Source organism: Centrocercus urophasianus, unplaced genomic scaffold (genome assembly GCF_019232065.1).
Source record: "Centrocercus urophasianus isolate 14NV4802_14NV808 unplaced genomic scaffold, USGS_Curo_1.0 seq_12, whole genome shotgun sequence".
Classification (NCBI taxonomy): Eukaryota; Metazoa; Chordata; class Aves; order Galliformes; family Phasianidae; genus Centrocercus; species Centrocercus urophasianus.
Genome location: NW_024884364.1, coordinates 36,520,294 through 36,543,648, shown reverse-complemented (window position 1 = coordinate 36,543,648; position 23,355 = coordinate 36,520,294). Strand labels below are relative to the sequence as shown.

At 39.5% G+C, this 23,355-nt stretch overlaps 1 protein-coding gene across 1 annotated transcript in view; it reads right to left on the bottom strand.

The window, feature by feature from the left end:
- RPGR (retinitis pigmentosa GTPase regulator) overlaps positions 1–23,355 on the bottom strand; it is a 44,812-nt gene that overhangs the window by 6,145 nt on the left and 15,312 nt on the right. Inside the window, 4 exon segments of the mRNA XM_042810018.1 lie at positions 585–767; positions 2,432–2,556; positions 3,108–3,263; positions 15,723–15,881. Of these exon segments, the coding sequence (XP_042665952.1) occupies positions 585–767; positions 2,432–2,556; positions 3,108–3,263; positions 15,723–15,881 (623 nt within the window).

Genomic DNA, 23,355 nt, shown 5'->3' with positions numbered 1-23,355 from the left:
AGTAACCTCCCATACTTGACAGCAGTGCTTTCCTTTGGTTAATGATACAACACTGTACCTTTGTATAAATAAATATATACTGATTTCTTGAACATTTTGATTATTTATAATCCTAAAAACTGGAGAGGTATATGAAGGGATATTTCAAATAGATTTTACAAAATAATTTTAAGCAGTCTTAAAATATAGACAAAGAAGAAAACGTTATAATTTACATTTACAAAACTACAGAACTACTACTAAACTAGAAACTTGCTCAAGCAATTCAAGGCTTCAGAGGTTCTTATTTTTTCCTATTTATTTACTTTTTACATTTCTAAGATATTTTGAAAAATGCAAAGGAATAGATGGTATTTTAGAATAAATGTAAGCCTTTCTCATACACATAAACAACCAAAATCTGACAAATACCTATTCTTTTACTCCCTTCAATTTTGGGAAGAGGGTGAATACTCATTCTTTCTGCAAATTAACATTATATTCTTATTTTAATGAGACATGTTTATGCAGGTGTTTGCTATCACTTCAGTTTAAAAAGTGTTTCCCGTAAAAAGTACGGCAACTCTCAACAGCTCTGAATTTACCCTCTCTCGACGTCGTATTCGCGCTGATGTTAATTGTAATGTGTTTGTTAGTAGTGAATCTCCGCTCATTTTAGAGACGGTAGAAATCAGACGGCTCTCATATAAGTCTTCTAAGAGTATTTCTTCAGATTCTTTTGGTCTTGGAGTAGCAAAAACCAGCATGTGACAACCACCACAAGCAACCTAGAGCACAAAACAAAATTCAGTTACTTCATTTGCAAGTATCAACACAAGGATTTTATTTTCTTACCATCGTCACCAGTGACGTAGATTACAAGAACACAGAATCAAAAATAAGACAAGTTACTTCAAATCTAGTTTCTTCTGACTTTAAATAAGAGTACATAATTACTATTCCTAATGACTAATAATCTGTGTTTATTTCTCCTTATTTAAATTAAATCTATTTGCATTCAACACAACATATGATGAGGCTAGGAAACCATAGAAACTGGATTGCTGGATCAGTGGGCCAAAGTTAACTGTATGAGTTTCAATAGGGCCAATTGTCAGGTCCTGCATTCTGGCCACAACAACCCCAGGTAACCCTATAGGCTTGGGGAGGAGTGGCTGGAAAGCTGCCTGATGGAAAGGGACCTTGGGGTACTGATGGACAACTGGCTGAATGTGAGCCAGCAGTGTGCCCAGGAAGCCAAGAAGGCCAATGGCATCCTGGCTTGTGTGAGGAATGGTGCGGTGAGCAGGACTAGGGAAGTCATCCTGCCTCTGTTCTCAGCATTGGTGAGGCCTCACCTCAAGTACTGTGTTCAGTTTTGGGCACCTCAGTACAGAAAGGACATTAAGGTGCTAGAGCAGGTCCGAAGAAGGGCAACAAGGCTTGTGAAGGGCAATGGCTTGTGCCCTATGAGAACAGACTGAAGGAACTGGGGCTGTTTAGACTGGGGAAGAGGAAGCTGAGGGGAGACCTTATTTTTCTCTCCCAATATCTGAAAGGTGCTTACAGCAAGAGCGGGGTTGGTCTCTTCTCACTGGTGACAGGACAAGGGAAAATACCTCAAGTTGCTCCAGGCTAAGTTTAGGTTGGATATCAGGAAAAACTTATTTACAGAAAGGGCGTTTAAGCACTGGAATAGGCATGCCAGAGAGGTGGCTGAGTCACCATCCTAGATGTGTTTAAAAACCATTTGGATGTGGTGCTCAGGGACATGATTTAGTGGAGGGTTGTTAGAGTTCGGGCAGTATGGTCAAGTTGTGGTTGGACTTGATGATCTTTAAGGTCTTTTCCAACCTGAGCGATTCTATGATTCTATGAAACAGAAGAAAGCAAAGCTATTTCCACTGATTTTCAAACAATTGTAGCAAATTATTTTGCTGCAAGTCAAATGCAAGCAACAGATAACTACAGTGACATCCAGAGCAAATTACTGTCCAGGACAGTGGGGGAGAGTGTGGGGGTTGGAACTACATGATCCTTGAGGTCCCTTCCAACCCGGGTGATTCTGTGATTCTGTGATTCTGTGACCACATCCAGGCAGCTTTTGAAAATCTCCAAGAAAGAGACTCTACAACATCTCTGAGCAACCTGTGCCAGTGCTCTGTTAATCACACAGCACAGAAGTGTTTCTGGATGGTCAGATAGAGCCTCCTTGTGCCCTTGTTATGCAACTGGGCACTACCTAATGGTCTGGTTACTTCTTCTTATGCACCTTCCTGTCAGGTATTTTTAGGCATTAATAAAATTACCTCCAAGCCTTCACTTCTCTAGGTTAAATACTGGTTCAAAGTTGTAGGAAAAAACATTTTATAATGAGATTTCAGCTCTTGTTAATAATATTCTGTAAGAATACAAACATTTTGATGTTTGTGAAGCATGTAAAAAGTTTTACCAGAAGGACCGTGAAACTCAAAAAATTAGAACACAGAGCAGGATCAAACTGATTTGCAAAATTCTCTTCTCCGAGGCCTAACTTTCCATGCCGCCCATCTCCAAAAGTAAACATGAGGCCATTTTCTGTATGTGGAAAAAAAGGATGTTATTAAAAACAGAGATTCAATAGGACAAAAACATAAAAACATCACAAAGTAACAGGCCAAGAAAGTAAGGAATGTTTCTCTCCCAAAAGAAAAAACTGAACAATTATTTTTAGATTCCCAACAGATGAATATATTCTAAAAATATGCATACTTTCAGACAAAGGACTGTCTAAGATTAGAGTTAGTCTAGACAATTATGAAAAGAAAAAAAATAAGAAACAGTAACACTGAAACTGTGCAGCAAAACAAAAGCTTCTAAACAAGACTACTTGTTAACAAGATGTGATTATGAGGACACAGTTCCCCAGGAGATATCATACACAGAACTATGCAGCAATCCCTTAAACTGATTCTGGCTTTGTCACTATCTTAGTTAACCTTTACAACTAATAACTTCGTGTATGCCTTCTTCTACTCCTTGTTTTATAATATATACTTCAAATATACATTTTATAATGCATACTTCAAAAATACTTCAACAGTTCAGAGAAACTAAACACGCATTTCAGAATTTTTTCACTTACATACCTGCTATTACAGCAGTGTGACTCTCCCCACATGTAACGTTATGTATTTTACGTTTCCTCAAGTGTTTCACAGACTTTGGTACAGAAGTTTTAAAAAGTAAAGTGCCATGTCCCAGCTGCCCATGCTGTCCAAGTCCAAATGTATACACACCTGTTTCTGAAAATGTACAGGCAAAGTTAGCCACAAATATGCCACTATCTACATAATAACCCACTTTTATTAACCAAATGGAAGCCAAAAGACATCAGCATCAAAAAGCACCATTTCATCAATTTAAAAATGAGCAAAAAATGAACTTATCAATTAACTAAACAAACTAACTAAAAAAAAAAAAAAACAAGCAATGAAGACCCAAAATATACACAGAAGAAAACTGTGAATGGTTCAACATGTAATATTTCCAACATAACTGTAAAATAAACTACAGATTTCACATACACAATATATTAGCTAGCACAAAATGTTATTGGGCTTTTATGAACCACAATTAAGTCAAGACTACAATGTTTACACATATACGCATTTTCAAGCCTCATCTTAATTTCTGGTTACCTACATGTATACTGTATGACTCCAAATTTAATAGTGCCCTTTAAACTACAACTAATTGGTGTGGAAGATCCCGGAACAGTAACTGAACAGGATTCAGTAATCTCTGTCACTATCAAGTCAACCCTGCATTAAACGCAGAGAACACTATAATTGTGTTATCTTGTTGCAGAATAATAAACTTTCCACATTTTTTTTCCATTCAATAGATTGATTTGTCAGGAAAAAGAATGTGGTCTACAAGACACTAAAGATTCTTGATGCGTCTATCCTTGGCAGTCCATCACAACAGAAGAAGACTGCAAAGCTTAGAAAACTTGATGAGGTCATGACTGAAAAGAAAAATTCAAACACCAACTATTTTTGGAAAAACAAATTTTCTTGGAATTTTACTCCCCCCTTGGCAAATTCCCCCCCCCCCTTGCAATTGGTCAACAGAGGAAAAGTTAGAAAAGTACTGATTAAAACTTGCAAAAATTTCATGTAAATCTGTGAAAGATGGGGAAGGACAAAACTGTTCTACCTCAAGCAAAACAAAAACCAAAAAACTGAAACCTGGGAGAAATATATATCTATATTGTTGCCATGAACATACTCTAGAGCAGTCATCGGGTCAAGAATCTCAGTATCTTCAAAATAGGAATGAGCATTCAAAGCTGAATGTGTTGAACAACAATTTGAAGGAGAATCTTTCTCTTTTAAGTACTTCTTTGAGCCAAGGAAACAAGGTAATTGGTCCTGCTATGCTGGACCTTGTCCTCACCAACAAGGAGAAGCTAATGAACAATAAGTTCATGGGCAACCTTGGCTGCAGTGATTACGAAATGGTGGAGTTCAAGATCCTTAGGGGGTCAAAGAGGGTTTGCAGGAAGCTTGCTACTCTGGACTTCAGAAGGGCAGACTTTGAACTCTTCAGGGAACTGCATGGCAGGGTGACAGGGGATAAAGGGAAAAAGGGCCTAGGAAAGCCAGTCAACTTTCAAGGACCATCTCCTCCAAGTCCAGAAGTAGTGCATCCTGAGAAAGAGGAAAGTGGGCAAGAATGCCAGGAGGCCTCTGCAGATCACCAAGGAGATCGTGGACTTACTTTGGTCTAAAGTCTATGGGAAGTGGAAGCAAAAACAAGTTACCTGGGAGGACTACAAAGAAGTAGTCTGAATAGCCAGAGATCAGATTAGGAAAGCTAAAAGTTGCAGTCAATGGCTCAGTGTCCAAGTGGAGACCAGTCACAAGTGGCCTTCCTTACTGATCAGTGCTGGGACCGGAGTTATTTAACATCTTTGTAGGTGACATGGACAGTGGGATGGAGTGCACCCTCAGCAAGTTTTTAAGATGACACCAAGATGAGAGGTGTAGTTGACATGCTAGAGGGAAGAAATGCCATCCTGAGGGCCCTGGACAGGCTTGAGAGGTGGGCCCATGCCAACCTCATGAAGTTCAACACCTCATGAAGTTCCTGCACCTGGACTGGGGTAATCCAAGCTCAGACAGAGGTTGGGAGGAGAATGGCATGAGAGTAGCCATGAGGAGGAGAAGAATCTGTGGGTGTTGGTTGTTGAAAGACTCAACATCAGCCAGCAAGGTGCACTTGCTGCCCGGAAGGCCAAATGTGTCCTGGGTTACATCAAAAAAAGGGCAACCAGCAGGGAAGTTATTCTGCCCTGTACCTTGCTCTCATGAGACACCACCTGGAGTACTGTATCCAGTACTGGGGCCCCCAACTGAAGAAGGACATAGGATTGTTGGAACAGGTCCAGAGGAGGGCCATGAAAACAATCAGAGGACTGGAGCATCTCCTCTACAAAGACAGGCTGAGAGAGCTGAGGCTCTTCAGCCTGAAGAAGAGAAGGCTCCTGGGGACCTTATAACGGCCTTCTAGTACCTGAAGGGGGCCTACAGGAAAGCTGGGGAGGGACTTTTATAAGGGCATGTAGCAACAGGATGAGGGGAAATGGCTTCGAAGTGGAAGAAGGTAGATTTAGACTACGTATTAGGAAGAAATTCTTAACTGTGAGGGAGGTGAGACACTGGAACAGGTTGCCCAGGGAAGTTGTGGATGCCTCCATCCCGGAGGCATTCAAGGCCAGGCAGGATGAGGCTTTAAGCAACCTGGTCTGGTGGGAAGTGTCCCTGCCTATGGCAGGGGGTAGAACTAGATGATCTTAAAGGTCCCTTTGAACCCAAATCATTGTACAATTCCTTTAATAGCCAATTAAATTCAATGCCACAAAAGTAATTTATTCAGTGTCACTCCTTTGTTGTTTCTCTTGGAACAGCGACAAACTGGAAAAATATTAAAAACAAACTATGTTACCATTCCCCCAGACTAATCTTTCACTACTGTCAGGGAAAGAGAAAGAAGAGAATGGGACAGATTTGATATTACTACCACAGTAACACACTTATTAATTTACACTGAACTTCAATTTCAAAGGAGTCATGACTTAATACCATAACAGTAAACACAGAAGTTTTCCTTCTAGAAATCAGATTGCCATTTCTGCCTCTCTCAGAATTGTTCCAATCAAAGATAATGAACTTACTGCATAAAAAAGAATATGGATTCACGCTATTTTAGATTGGAAATGCAAAATACTTTGCCATTTATCTACTAAATGTAATAGTAAAGCTCCCTCTACTGGAAATATCAGTCCAAGAAGGTAATGTCTGAAGGAATCTTTATAAAGTAAAGCTATGTATTAGATTTTTTTCTATGACATTTAGACATTCTGAATAAGAGCCAATAAATGACTCCTGAAAGACAGCTCAGTCTAAGTGAACTGAAGAAACCTTACCTTCAGTTTAAGCAACAGCTTTCTTGGGATGGCTGATTCTGTAAATCCTATTTAAGAGTATGTAATTTGTCTTAACTGTTCTTTGAAAAGCAGGTCTTGTCATTTTCAAATTATCCAGCTCCATTTGATTAACATTATTATTTTGAATGAAGAGTTGTTTCATACTGCCTTTAAACCTAGACTGCAATGTTTTTCATAAGAAATGGCTAGTCCTCTAAAGACATTTATGTTTAGACAGATGCTAAAAGCACAGGAAATATTTTCTTTCCATGGATGCTACTGACAATGAGAACAGAGCAATCCAAAACCAACTTACATTGCCTTTATAAGATGAATGAATTTACCTTCTCCTTTTCTGCACCATGGCTATCTACATTTTTCTCCTAACATTTTTATTAGTCAGTTACCAAGGTATAGAAAGACAAAAATTTTACTACATTCTTAAATGAGGCCAGACCTCAGTAATAACAACACTTAGCAAAAACAGGGATAAACAGAAGCCTATTGCAAAGAAATCTCAAAGACTTCATGACAAAAAGACAGAGCTGAACTTCATTCCAAGTTTGATTTTGCAAGCAGGTTAGCAAATAACATTAATCCAAAAAGGGATACAGTCGCATTGTTACCTCTCTTCTGTCTGTATATATAGAAATATATGTGTAAAAATACACATAAACATTATGTGTACACATATATATATATATTTGGAAGAGCAGGGATATTTCCAATTAACTGTGTTTGAAAGGGTTTAGTCTACCTTTACAGGCATCCTCTGGATTAAACTTTAGAAAAGCAAACTTCAAACTACTCAATGGATTGCTGGCCAAGATCCCCTGGCGCGCTGCCCTCAAAGACAAGGATGTTGAGGAGAGCTGGCGGCTCTTCAAAGATGCCCTCCTGGAAGCACAAGAGGTCTCCATTCCTCTGAATAAGAAAGTGGGCAGGCGAGGTAGGAAACCGGCATGGCTCAGCAAGGACCTGCTGAGAGAACTGAGGGCGAAGAAAGGGGTGTACAAGCTCTGGAAACAAGGCTGTGTCACCTGGGAAGAATACAGGAATGCCGTCCGGACTTGCAGACGTGGGATCAGGGAAGCCAAGGCGCAGGCAGAACTGAACTTGGCAAGGGACGTGAAAAACAATAAGAAAACCTTCTACAGGTACATTGGCCAGAAGAGACAGGCCAAAACGGGCGTACCTACTTTGGTAAATTTAAAAGGAGAACTGGCTTCAACAGATGAAGAGAAAGCTGAGGTGCTGAATGAGTTCTTCACCTCGGTCTTCACTGGTGGCCAGGATTCTAGTCTTTTTCACGTCCCTGAACCCTGCATCCCCAAACCTCTATGTGGGGACCAAGGAGGTAAATCCGTCCCCACTGTAAGGGCAGAGCAAGTCCGAGAGTGCCTCCTTAGACTGAATGAATTCAAGTCTATGGGGCCGGATGGCGTGCATCCCAGGGTCCTGAAGGAGCTGGCTGAGGTGGTTGCCGAGCCGCTCTCCATCATATTTGAGAAGTCGTGGCTGTCAGGTGAGGTCCCGGATGATTGGAGGAAGGGTCACGCCACTCCCATATACAAGAAGGGGAGCAGGGAGGACCCGGGGAACTACAGGCCAGTGAGTCTCACCTCCGTGCCTGGGAAGATCATGGAACAGATCCTCCTGGACAACATGCTCGATCACATAAAGAATGAGCATGTGATCCGAGACAGCCAGCACGGCTTCACCAAAGGAAGGTCATGCCTAACTAATCTTGTGGCCTTCTATGATGGAGTGACGGCATTGGTGGACGAAGGGAAGGCGACTGATGTCATTTACCTGGACCTGAGCAAGGCCTTTGACATGGTCCCCCACCACATCCTCATCTCCAAATTGGAGGGAAGTGGATTTGATGGGTGGACGACCCGATGGATAAGCAATTGGTTGAAAGGCCGCAGACAGAGGGTGGTGGTCAATGGCTCTATGTCCAGGTGGAGGCCGGTAACAAGTGGTGTCCCCCAAGGGTCTGTCTTGGGACCGGTGCTCTTTAACATCTTTATTAATGACATCGATGAGGGAATTGAGTGCACCCTCAGCAAGTTTGCTGACGACACCAAGCTGAGTGGTGCAGTTGATACGGTGGAAGGAAGGGATGCCATTCAGAGGGACCTCGACAGGCTGGAGGGCTGGGCTCGGGTGAACCTAATGAGGTTCAACACGGCAAAGTGCAAGGTTTTGCATTTGGGCCGGAAGAACCCCAGGCACCCGTACAGGCTGGGAGGAGTGGTCCTTGAGAGCAGCTCGGCAGAGAAGGACCTGGGGGTCCTGATGGACGAGAGACTGAACATGAGCCAGCAGCGCGCTCTGGCAGCTCGAAAGGCAAATGGGATCCTGGGCTCCATCAGGAGAGGGGTGGTCAGCAGGGACAGGGAGGTGATCGTCCCTCTCTACTCGGCTCTTGTGAGGCCCCATCTGGAGTACTGTGTCCAGGTGTGGAGCCCTCAGTACAAGAAAGACATTGAGATTTTGGAAAGGGTCCAGAGGAGGGCGACTAAGATGATCAGGGGGCTGGAGCACCTCCCCTATGAGGACAGGCTGAGGGAGTTGGGCTTGTTCAGCCTGGAGAAGAGAAGGCTGCGGGGTGACCTCATTGCAGCCTATCAATACCTGAAGGGAACCTACACCCACGAGGGGAGTAAACTCTTCAAAAGGGCTGACAACAGCAGGACTAGGGGAAATGGATCGAAGTTGAAGGAGGGAAGAGTTAGGTTGGATGTTAGGGGGAAGTTCTATACAAGGAGAGTGGTTAGGCCCTGGAACGGGCTGCCCAGGGAGGTTGTGGATGCCCCATCCTTGGATGTGTTTAAGGCCAGATTGGACGGGGTCCTGGGCAACCTGATCTGAATGTGTGCGTTTGGTGGCCCTGCTAGGCAGGGGGGTTGGAACTACATGATCCTTGAGGTCCCTTCCAACCCGGGTGATTCTGTGATTCTGTGATTACATAACAACTCCTTCACCTCAGTGACAGCTGTCACTATACATGAAATTTTCCTAAGCAAGAATATAGTTTTCAGATTTTTATTTTTTTTTTTAGCATGGACTATTTACTGAGAGAACAGAGGGCACACCAAGAGTCTTTTCTTCAGATCCATGCATCCCTAGTTACATATTTAAGGTTACATACAAAGTGATGAATTTTCAGAAGAATAACAGAAACACAGATATGCCCACAGATCTCCATATATCTTCATTTCATTTCACTTGGACATTATCACTGTCAATGAGCCATTCAGCTACACTACAACTTTAGTTTTGAACAGCTTCTGGTGAAAAACGTTACTTTAAAAATCAGCTGTTGACATAATGCTCAGTTTTACCACAGCTGGTAATAGGATTGGGGGATTTCAGTATAAATAGTATACAGACTTAAGAATGGTTTGAAAAATCTAGATAATCCTATATGGTTTGAACAGTATCTCAGTTCTATCATCAGAAAGGAGAGCTGTTTCCTCCTTTTATTCTCTTTGGAAAGGTTCTCTTGGCTTTTTTTTTTTTTTTTTTTTTTTTTTAAAGAAAAGGTCTTTTTAAAGGACCTTGGGACAGAATATGAGAAATCCAACATTTTACATGTTAACACACTAATGTGCTGTATTGTAATATCAAACAATGTGTTCTTGAAGGACTATTCCACATCTTCCTGTGAAGAGACATCTTTGCTTTCCCTCCCTTCAGAGCATAAACGGAGGTAACACATCCTGTTATAGAGATGACTATTTACCAAGGATCTGTCACCATCTTAAAAAAAAAAAAAAACACAACAAAAAACAAAAGGGCAGGGGAGATACTAAGGCCACTCCAAATCACCTGTTTCTTCCCTTCTAGATTCAAAAGATGTTTTTATTCTAACTTCTTAAAAGCTTTAATGAAAAAGTACACAATTTGGATTGCTGCTCTCAAATTTCTTTTGAAAGTGATGATACCAAAGCTTTCATTTTCAATAGGAATCATTTGCAAGAATCCTGGTTAACAAGTTTTTTAGTACCTGAGTAAAAGAAATCATAAGATGAGGGTATGATCTTGAACTGATAAACAGACTGTCATGAAATGAGTAAGTTTGTCCTTTGATAAAGACAGGGAGCTTTTGCAGCAACTGAATTTAACTGCTCTTCCCTTTACTCCCTATACCAAATACCAATATTAAAGGCAGAAGTAACAGTAAGAGTTGTAGAGATGATGGTTTCCAATACCATATTCAAAATTTCTAAAACATTGCATATCTTAAAAAGTTCACTGTTTTTCATCCTTATTATGATTATCAATGACAGCATTATTTTATTTTTTATTCTCTGGAAAAAAATAGTTTCCCATTTTGTAATTTCACACTAAAAAAAATGGAATTACTTTCATACTTACATTCCACTATTTACTCTGACACATCGCTAGAGAGACTTCCAAAAGTAGTTTGGTCAAATAACTCAAGTAACAATGGTTCTTATTATACAAAATTACTAATAAAGTAGAAATGACAGTCATAAGAAAGAAATTAAATGAAGAGCTCTAGAGTAGACTAATTATGTATGACAGTCAGGAAGAAACTTGTCTCATACTCAGTAAGATAACTGGATTATGCTTTCTTCTAATTTGATAGATCTAAAGTAGGACTGATGACAAGAAATGAACCAGGATGTACAACAGTTTCTACATCCTATGTCAAATCAGACTAATGAAATGGAGAAATACACAATAGGCAATCACTTTTGTTATTTGAGAGTAAAATGACACCCCCAGAAAAACAGGAAAGACCACAAAAAGATGGAAACTGTATTAGCATACATGGTGTTACTAAAAAGCCAAACAGCATCTGTTTCCAAAGGATACATGAAAATCAGCATTTCTTCAAAATTGCACTAGTTTAGGAACTCAGTAATTTAATAAATTGAGCTTAAAAGAGATACAAATGTTTCCAGTGCTCTCTGAAGTTACACCTTTCATCAGAACTCTGAATTTATGGTCAGGTCACTTAATCTTGGGATGCAATACATACTTCAGTACTTATTCAAAGTTATTTTTCTGATATCAGGCCTATAATGCATTGTACACTACTCTCATTTTTTAAGTCAAGGAATTGTAGAATAACCCAAGTTGTAAGGGTCCCACAAGGATCACAGAATGCAGCTCCTGGCAATACACACAACAACCTCAAATCAGACTCAACGTCTGAGAGCACCATCCAAACACTCCCAGAACTCCAGCACTGGTGGCCATACCCACCGCCCTGTGGTGCAGCCCCTTTCCCTGACCCCCAGCTGCCCTCCCCTGACGCAGCTCCATGCCGTTCCCTCGGGCCCTGTCGCTGTCACACAGAGCAGAGCTCAGCGCTGCCCCTCCGCTCCCTGCGAGGAGCTGCAGCCGCCATCAGGCCTCCCCTCAGCTCTCCTGCTCTGCGCTGAGCACAGCGAGGGGCCTCAGCCACTCTCATACATCTTATCCTGTACACTCTTCCCCATCTTTATAGCCCTCCTTTGGATGACCTCTCATAGCTGTATGTCCTGACACAGTGGCATTCATTGCTGCATATGTTGCTCAAGGTGAAATCAAACAGCAGAGAGCTGGGCAGGAAAACCCCTTCTCTCTCTGGCTGGCAGTGCTGGCCCTCATGCACCCAAGTACACTCAGACCTTTTGGCTGCCAGGGCACATTGCTGACTCAGACCCAGCTTGCCATCAATAAAAAAAAAAAATCATGGATCCCTTTCCATAGGACTGCACTCCAGTCTCTCACCTCCCAGTCTGTACACAGAACAAGAATTACTTCATCCCACATGCAGAATCTGGCACTTGTTAAAATTCATGTGGTTGGTCATTGCCCAGCCCTCTAATTTGTTAAGATCTCTCTGCAAGGCCTGTCTACTCTCAAAGGATTCAAGAGCACCTCCTAATTCAGTGACTCCTGCAAACTTCCTTAGTATACATTTGATTCCTGTGTCCATTTTAAAAAACATTGAGAATTGCCCCAAAAATAGAGACCTGGGGAACCCCCTAGTGACTGGTGATCCCATTTAAATGTAACTATTTATTATAACCCCTTCACACCTACCCACCAGCTAACAGTTCACTGTAGCTGGCTGTATTCTGAACATTTTCTCCAGAACAATATGATGAGAGACAGTATTGAAAGCTTTGCTGAAATTCAAAAAGACTACACCTACTGGGTTTCCTTGGTCAACTAGGTGGGTAACTTTGTCATAATGGAAATTAAGTTTGCTAAACAGGCCTTCCTGCTCGCTGTTGGCTTTTACCAACGACTGCACTGTCTTTCATGTGTTTTTCAGCGACTTACAGAATAATCTTCTCCATAATTTTGCTAGGCACTGAATAATAATAATAATAATAATAATAGCAGAATTACATTAAAAATTCTCTATCTGACCTTTCACTCCTAACACAACTATCAATCTTTTGGCACACATATTTTGTCAGAGGACCTTCCTCTCTTCCTCTCTTCACTCAAATGGATTCAATGGTGCTCGACACTGATCTACTGCCAGCTAAGCCAGCACTGTATTTCTTATGTACTTTCAACTACAGCATCTATTTCCATATGTAAATGAATTCTACATAGTAACACACTGACTTACTAGGGTATTTTCTTCACTATATTTGTTGTTGTTTTTTTGTTTTGTTTTACATTTCATTTGCCTCTATGTTCCACTTTTACTTCCTGCAAGATGTAACTATAATGCTGATGTCATCTAAGTCTACAACCTCCTACAAAATCTCTGTAGAAGTCATTTGCTTTAATGAATTTGTACCACATGAAACACCATTACAACGAAGTATCTATTGGTTGGCTTCAAGTTTATGGTTTAAAAAAAAAAAAAATCAATAATGATAATCTAATTCTTTTTGCTGAACTTCACTTTATAACTCAAAATAATTCTAGGATTTATACACATGCTGGCCTCAAATTTATGGTAATATTTTTCACAATAATGATAATCCGATTTCATGCAAAGAAATTTATTTTACAGCAGAATACTGCTAGGGTGAGATGGTATGCTAGAGACAAAAGCTTCAAAATGTAGACAAATGTTTGCATTATTTTTTTGCATTGACTACTATTATTTCCTCCTCCCAAAGGAGCTTTGATTTACCTAGAATCCTCCAACTTCTCTCATCATTACACGTAACCTTTTCCAGCCCCTTGCTTCCACCTTTATTCTTCCCAGCGGCTTGCAGTACAATATCACATCAAATTACTTAAAATTCCCCTCAGTTAGATTTTCATTTTATATTTTAGAAACTTTGCTTACATAACCACGAAGGCACTCTGTCAGGCTGACAATAGATGACTATTTAGCATTTCCATAATACGGATTTAAGGACTCATAAAACCTATTTATTTTTACAACTTTTGCATTTGGGTAGAAGATTACTTGCAAATATTGCATACCAGTCATGGAATTCTTCACAAGCTAAAACTAATAATTTTGAAATCATCTGCACAGGTCAAACTCTCTTTTTCCACTTCCACAGTATTTTATAGTTATCAAATCTAACGAAAACAGAAATTCTGATGAGCAGATGAGCTCAAATAGGATGGCCAGGGAAGCTGCAGAAGAAGGAAAGAGTCTTCTGCTGAATTACTGGGGCTTCCAAAAGCTCCCAGAAGTAAGATGCATAATTAGATTTAAAAAAGGTGTTCACAAGGAAAGCTGTTCAGATTACTGAAAAAACCACAAATTGCTTTATAGAATCTACTCTTCCCCGGGTCCTGTATCGTAATCTCTTCCTCACATAGTGATACCACCATCACTGCAATGCCCCAACCTTTAAATGTTTTTCCTTGCAGACAGAAAATTCTATTTAACTCCCACCTTAACCTGTATTGCAACAAAAATCCTACTCTGAGGTCTCACACAGAGAACAGTGGATTATTTTTCTCTAAGAAAGAATTTATATGACTGAAGAGAGGTGCCACATCTCTCCTTAGCTTTCTCTTTTTCAGTCTCATAAGTCCTGTTTTTAAAAGCTTTCCTTAAAGACAATGTTTTCCTAGCCTTTGATATTCTTGTTTTTCTCTGGACTCAGCATTCCAACAAAATTATGACAAATAACTATTTCTTAAAAGTTTTTAGTTGTTTAGAGGTTCTCATTAAAATCTCTAGAAATATGCTACAATTTTTTTACGCATTTTGTTGTATGGTATTCTAGTTTATTAACTCACTCAAAACTTTCAAGAGTATATATTAAATACACAAAAAATTAGTTAACTAACAATTTTTCTGGTACTTACTGAACCAGGCATCACCCCAAAGGCATGAATCAAACTATTTTACACAAGCACCCTGATACCCTCTGAAACTGATGGAAAGAACTCTAATCACATAGGAAACTTCCCATTCACATCTGCTGATTGAGATATTTCAAAATGTACTGAAGGATTTCTAGTACAGTAATACATGTCATTTCATCTTCCAAGTAAGACAAACACAACCTTGCAAACTAATATATGTAAGTTTATTCGATGATTTTTGTATTTTTTTTTAAATGTTTATTGTGCTGTATCTGTTCTAGTTTTATATGTACATTAAAGATTCTGCTCAAAGTCACTGATAAATTCTGTATTATAACAAGAGATATTTAAACCATTTAGGCATCCATTAGATTATGCATCTCTGTCATTACTAACAGACAGCTGAGAAATGGCTAATTATCACATACTCTGCCATGCAAATTTACTACAGAGTGGAAGCTTCCCTCTAACACTTTCTCCTGACACTGCTGATACCTCTTTCAAGCTCCTCAGACATAAGAGACATTGATCACTGTTGTTGCCCAAGGAGATACTAGCTTGTTACAATCACGCTAAGACAATCAGAGTTTGTAAAGTATTTCATCAATGGTATCTATTAGAACTAATGCTACAAATAAAAAGAGGTTATAATAATCTTATGTTTCTTCATACTACGGGAATCCTGAGCTGTATGGAACAGAATGGGCTCCCAACCATGCATAGCATGCTATGCTCTTCTTTTACAATTAGCTTGTAAAATCCATCCTCAAGCAAAAGGATAAGCACAGCACAGGAGGTCAAGCACAGTGCAGCACAGACCTATGCTTACTTTGGTTAACCATCACATGGACTTTGACCTCTTTGATGTACAATGGTCTTCTGCTTAGGAGCATTACAGAGTTCTACTTTTTGGTAGAACATAAGTAAGCTCTTCAAAGTAAATTGAGATTACTACATCATAGAGCTGTTTAAAAAAAAAAAAAAAAGCATTTAAATTGCATACCTGTAAGCACCACTGTGTGTTCTCCACCACAAGCAACCTTATTAACTTTTTCCATAATTCCCAGTACTGGCTGTGGGACTCTATTGTTCTTAAGCTGCTCAGGCAGTAATCCCAGCTTTCCATTCTCAGGTTCCCCAAAAGTGTAGAGTTCACCATCTCCTGTAAAAATATAGAACAGAAAAGCATTCAGAAGCAAGGTTACATTGTCAAGACAGCTGCAGACACAAGTCAGTAATACAGAAAAGTATATGAATGTTACAGGACAGCTGAACATATTTGTAGAATGATTAAACAGTTGTGCTTTAATGGATATGGAGGAGCAAAATTTTAATACAAATCTCTCACCAAGATAAGAGTCTGTAGTCTGCAAGGAACACCACTGGAGAAAAATAAAACCATACTCATCCTTTTTGGAGACGTTATTATTCTCAGCTGATAAAAATGATTACAGAGGGATTGTCTGCAAGTGTTTCAATTAAAACAGAAAATACTGATTGAAAATAAACACTTTCTTCTTGTGAATATAACACACAAAAAAAGGAAAAAATGAGTAATTGACAAGAAACTGTGTGAGGTCTAGACAACAATAAATGAATTACATGTCCAACAACAGCGATTCCACAGCAATAACTCAACCAAAATTAAGTTCAGGAAAATACCGAGAGGTCTTTGCAAATATATTCCTGCAGCACCTTTCTTATCTTCTACATAATAATTACACAAAAGATCCTTCTCATTTACCCAGATTTCTAATCATTCAGTTCAAAATCTGTCCAATCCCATGTTTGGGTAATTTATTGTACATTCAAAGTGTCCTTTGTTCCACCTTTCCCACTCGCCTCCTTTATTTTTCACTGCTATGCGAGTCTGAATTACCACGTATACCCTTCTGTACTAGTTACAGAAAGAATGCATAAAATGTACTTTCCATTGCAATATTCACAATTTGTATATTCCTGCCTCTATGCACATCTCTGACTTTCTGAGCTAAGGAGCCTCTCACTACTGTAAATAGGCCAGAGTGAGGTTTTCGGGGAAAATGCTTCCTTACCGTCAGGAAAAGTTTCAAATTAATAGCTGAGTGTTCTCCAGAGAAGACTAATGATATCTGTGGAATAATATCTTCAAAGCAAATCATGGTCCATAGTATTTAAAAATATTTACCTGCCCCAAAATCATAAAGCACGATTTTCTAAGAAAAAAATTTTTGTAATCTCACCTGGATATGAAAAACCACAAGGATAAACAGAACTCTCACACGGAGTGAATCTAAGACAACAAAATGTTTAGACCAGGGTAGGAGCTGCCAATTCAAGGAAAATTGGAAGAGAAAGCTACATGATAAGAAACCATATACTTACACTCAAGTAATAAAACTCAGTCATCAGAAGTATCCACATAACATATTTTTGGGAAAATGTGCATTTGTGAGTCCATACAAAACATATTTTTGCTATCAGAGGGATATGCTTAGTATTCATAAACTTGCTTTTACAGAATTCAGAAGCATTACTATCGCACTATGTACAACAAATGCTCGAGAGCTTCTTATTCAAAAGCTACAAATTCCTTATTGATACGAGAGTTCAGCTGAGTTTAGAAATGCTGTTTCTTGTCTAAAGACAACGAAAACAGATGAGCTCACAGAGTTTCAAAGCAAAAGCCTTGCTTAGATGTTCAGAATTCCCCTTTAGAGAAGTCCAGCTCTCCACTGAGCAAAGGTAGAGCCTAAGAATTTAAGCTTTTTTTCATAGCACAGCTCTTGGATTTGTTGCTTTACCTTACACTTTGTGAGACCAAAACTTAAGTTTTGGGAATCAAATTTTACTGGCAATGACCAAAGAATAAGTTTACATGGAAATAGAAGACATGGAAGATTTAAAAGTAAACCAGTGCACACAAATGTAAAGCAGAAAGAATGAAGCTAAGCATACATCCTAAAAAGCAAAGAGATTAGCCAAATGAACAAAATTAAGTTAATAAAAAAGAATGTAATTCAAAACAAAGGTGTGTCATTAAAATTTGGATGTAACAAGCCAAGACAGGCAAGAAATTTTACCTTTTCAAACTTTTAATTCTGAGAAAGTTAAAACCGGTGTAATTTAGAAATATGTCTTTTAATTGAATTTTCCTGAGCTTTACTATGGTAATAGAATCATAGAATAGCTTGGGTGGAAAAGGGACCCTGAAGATCATCTAGTTCGAACTCCGCTATTGTGGGCAGGGCTGCCCACCAGCTCAGCTGCCCAGGGCCCCTTCCAACCTGGCCTTGAGCACCTCCAGGGATGGGGCACCACAGATTCTCTGGGCAGCTGTGCCAGGGCCTTATCTCCAAGTGAAAAATTTCCACGTAACATCTAACCTAAATCTGCCCCTTTCAGTTTAATGCCATTCTCCCTTGAACTATAAATATCAAAGCATGTAAAAAGTTAGTCTCTCTCCAGCTTATAAGCTCCCAAGTATTGGAAAGCTGCAATGAGTCTTCCCTAAGTCTTTTATTCTCCAAGCTAAACAAGCCCAGTTCCCTCAATCTTTCCACATGAGAGATGCTCCACCCACTTCAACAGCTTCACCTCTTTCTTGTGCTGAGAAGAGGCTTCCTAAGGTCAGAGTAGAGGTAGACAATCACATCCCTCCCCCTGCTGGCCACCTCTCTTCTGATGCAGTCCAGGATACAATTGGCCTTCTGGGCTGCAAGAGCACACTGCTGGCTCATGGCCAGCTTTTTGTCCACTGGAATCCTCAAGTCCTTCTCTGCAGGACAGCCCTTAATGTGCCCTTCTCCCAGTCTGTATACACATCTGAGATTGTACTAACGCAAGTGCAACATCTTGTACTTGCCCTCATTAGGTTCTTGTGGAATCATTTTCCAAGCCTATCTAAATCCCTCTGGATGGTACTCCTTCCTTCTATCATGTCAACTGCACCAGTTAACTTGGCATCATCAGCAAACCTATTGAAGGTGCCCTCGATCCCACTATCTGGGTCATTGATAAAGATATTGAGTAGCATCAGTCTCAAGATGGACTCCTGGGAGACACCAGTCATCACTGATCCCTACAGATCTGTTGACCATAATCCTCTGGCTGCAACTATCCAACCAATTCTTTATCCACCAAACAGTGCAGCCTTCAATCCATATCTCTCCAATTTAGACGATCTGGTGCTTGACCATATCAAAGGTCTTCACAAGTTTGGGTGGATGAAATCAGTTGCCCTTCCTTTGTTCACTGATGCTGTGACTCCATCATAGAAGGCCATCAGGTTGGTCAGGCACAATCCACCCTTGGTGAAGCCATACTGGCTATCTCAGATCACCTCCTTATCTCACATGTACCTTAACACAGGTTCCAGAGGATCTGCTCCATGACCTCTGCAGGCACATGTAAGGCTCCCTGGCCTGTAGCTCCCCAGGTCTTTTCTCCCTTTCTTAAGGACAGGAGTGATGTTTCCCTTCTAGTCACAGGGATTTTGCCTGGCATCCATGACTTTTCAAATATGATGGAGTCCTTCAAGTACTATACTTGTGAGCCACTAAAACATCCTCCCAGCTGTTCTTAGCTTTCCTTTCATTCCCAACATATTTTTTCTCCTTCACTAATGATATTTTTTCTTTCCTGCACACACAAACTACTTTAAATGAAAACAATAATAGTACAACAATTCACTTATCTGCATGCATCTATGGAAAAAAATACCTTTGTCACATTCTTCCACGCTCTAAGTGGTGTTTTGTAGCCATTATAGTCTATTTTTTAAATAAAGAGCAGACTATCTCAGCTACAGAAAAGTACATTTCACTTCTAAACTATGTACTGTGTTTGTGGTTCTCTGTTCAGTCTGATTTTCTATTTTAATCCTGGTTTTCTTATGTGCAGAAACACTCTGAATAGACTTCAGTAACTGATACTTTAAATTATGTGCAGTTTTTAAATTCTAAAATACTAAGCCTAATTAACAGTAAAAAAAAAAAAAAAAAAAAAAAAAATCAACCACAGCATGAGGTTTACTGTAACCAAAACATTTGATTGATTCAAGAGGCATCAGTGCTCCTACTGTCAGGTTTTATTAGTCATTGTAAAAAACAAACAAACAAAGAAACAAAAACAACAAAACAAGTACTTTTTGAAGGTAAGTGAATATTTTAATACTCTTGGATTGTCACGTAAGGAAGTCACTCCAAGAGAAATGCCTCCTATTTATTTCCATGGAAACTCCAACATATACAGAGAGCACAACAACACTATTTGACAGAAAAATTCTCAGCTTTGTGGCTATTTTCAACAATGTCACCACGAGCTATGCATATGTAGCAGCGATGAACAAGAGCCTGCAGCCCCCCCACACTTGTAAAACTGCACTAGCAGACACAACCCACTGTCATCACTGCTGAAACACACTGCCCATCACCTCACTGTGCTCACATTTGCTGCCTGGTCTCCATAACGTTCAGCAGGTGTTGATGAATGTCAGTGAGTGCATGGAGGAATTCAGTGATGCACCTTTGCTTCATACACTGTCACTGTGTCAGATTGCCCTTCTGCTGCCATCTGTCACACGGCAACAAGATGTTATGGAATACTGGTGGGAATATTCAACCTCTACTGTCATACCACCAACATCTGCCTCTGACATTGTGGGCCAATGTAATAAAACAGGAGGCATTACTTTCAGAACAGCCCTCATATTTCTAGGAACAAGTTCAGGAACCCTGCAGAGCACTTGCTAACTATGTATACAATTCTCTTCAAAGAGATCACAGTGTTGTTTTTTTTTGAACACTACTGCACAGTAAATATTAATCCAATCACAATCTAATTAACAGGATTAGAGATTCAAATGGTCAAACTCCCATTGACTTCCTAACTAGAAAAGTTTATCACACTTGTTTAAACTTAATAATCCAGCTGACAAAGAGAAGGCCATTTACTAAGGTAATTCTGGAACATATTACACATCATTTTAAGTCATACGGTAGTCTGCAAATTAGGGAGAATAGCTATCAGGCACAAAAAAGATTGAATCAAACACAGATACATTCTCAGTACAGTTACATGAGTACAGCATATGTGCATGTTAAGGACATCCCATTCAAAGTAAGTCTTCTGGTCGTTTATTTTCTACTCTCATTTGAGCCCTCTATCATCCTCACATATTGAACTTTCCTTAGTGAGGTACATTTCTGCTTTCACTATGCTTTAGCTCACAGCAAGATGTCAAGAAAAGGAACACACCAACAGAAAGCTATCTTTGCTCATAGAAGACAAATGTGAATAGTGCTGGAATCCATACACCACAACTTCCTTTTCCTTGTCTGTCTGTTATTAATGAACATCCTGCCCTGGAGAGGGCACTCTGTGACTACACTATGTGTTCTAGCATGCCCTCATTAACCATCCATTTTAACCCAAACATTCCTGTGATCCTATCAGCCTGCCTAGCCAGCATACAGTTTATGTCAAATACACATATGTTCAGAAAAGTAGCCCTATGGTGCCATGCTCATCAGTTCAACCCAGCAACATATATCAAGTTATATATATCCTTCAACCATGTTTTATTAGGTAGTGTACTACCTATGCTATATATACTACATACATTAGATAGCATACTTCTCAAAGCATAAGTTGTGTTTAAAAAGACAAATTGTAGAAATACTACAGTACTGTAATAACTGGTAAGTAACAGGTATTGAAAGCTCTCTATTAACAGTTTCTTCCATAGTAATAACTGTGATCTATGAAAGTCCCTTTGCACAGATGTCAAGGGAACTAATATTGATTACATACTTACTTGAATTACTGTTAAGTATTAAACATCAGTTACTACCAATTCTAGTGTACATGGTTGAATTGTACATCTAAAACACACGGAAAACCCCTGCTATGCAAACCTGTAAATACACTTTAAGGCATAATTTGATGACCAACTGGAAATTTAGGGAGAAAAATCCACATCTCTATTATATATAAATATTATAGGTACTACACAATTATCCATTTTGCTATGTTTTACCACCCCTGAAAGGCAGAATACTGAGGATGTCAACCACTGTTTGGAGCTAGTACAAGAAGTACACAACAAGCAATTTCAACAGGAAATAAAAAAATCCTGTAAAATAAAAAAGTATCTTTTTCCTTTTTCACACAAAACTCTTTAACAGCATACTGCCTCCCTAACTAGACTGTGAGAAAAGGAAAGAATAACTACATTTGCATTCAGACTCAGCTCACAGAATTTCCAAATTCATAATTTTATGGATAGCATCACAGCTAAAGTAATGGGTAACTACGGTGCACTTAAATGCATAAAGCTTTGTTTTTAAGTTCTGCCTGGCTATATACCTACATTAATGCAATAGATTATTTCCATTATTTCCACTGAAGTCCAAAACTAAACTTCTATTTAGTTAAGGTATCAGTCAAAGAAAACTGTCAGCAAGGGCACAGGGAAAAAATATCAAAAAATATTTCCCCTTTCACCATAAAAAAGGTGAACAACAAGGCAGTCAGGCTCAATTTTTTTTGCAGGATTTGCAGATACTGGAGACTGAAAATTAAGACTTCCCATCTCAGAACCAGGCTTGTTTAAACAGTAATGCATTCAACAAGTTCCTGCTTCCACAGCTAAAAACCAGTTTACCATCTTAAAAAGATTTTAAGAGGCTCAATTTCTCTAATTCATATTTCCTTTTTCTCAGCACTCTCCATTAAACATTTCAGCTCTCTCAGACCATTTGGCACATGCTATCTCCTTGCTTTTAGACGCTTGCCGTCAGCCCTTCTTTTAATGAGAGCTTTTGTCACACCCCACTGCAGTCTTGTAAGAATGACAGAATCACAGAACTTCACTTCTTGGCTCTAAGGCAGAAAAACATACCTTCTTACTCCAACCTTGAAGTACGTACATTTTTTTTCCATTTATTTCAAGATCAGGAAACTACAGAATTTCTAGCAGTTGCTGACTTCTTGACCAGTCAGAGGTACTTAAATGCTTTAAATACCAGCATAACATCTAGTTAATACTTGGTCATCTCATTCTGTTAAAAGCACATTCCCAGAGAGCTAGATATTACACGTGGTGTACAATCAATGAATATTAAGATGCTATAATTACAAAATAAACAAGAGAGTCAGGCAAAGCAGATTACCCTAACAAAAACAGAATAGAGGGCAAGCTTACCCATATCCTGGGCTCACTTACAAAACTCCAGCAGAGTAGATCTCCAGAAGAGATCCTTCCCAGTGGCAACCAGCTCTTAAATGGGTCTAGGAGAGGTGCAGCCAGGCTCCATCCCTTCCTGCAGCACAGCTGAATTGCCTTCACCTGTGCTCCTGTGGCTGACTCAGTGCTCGCCTCAGGTGATCAATCAGAGGTTCAGGCCGTGACTCAGCAGTTCCCATACAATATGGGAAGGTAATATTTATCAAGTAAGCTGAGAAAAGTAGCTGATGGAACGGTTACTGGGTACCCATTAAAAGCTTTACAATTAAAACTATTGATCCTTTGACATCTTCAATTGCTCTGAGGGGACGCAACTGTGTATCTTAATAATGTAAATCTATAAGGCTGAGAGGAATTCATAGCTGCGCACTTCTAGTACCATCCATACTGACGGACTAATTCAATCACA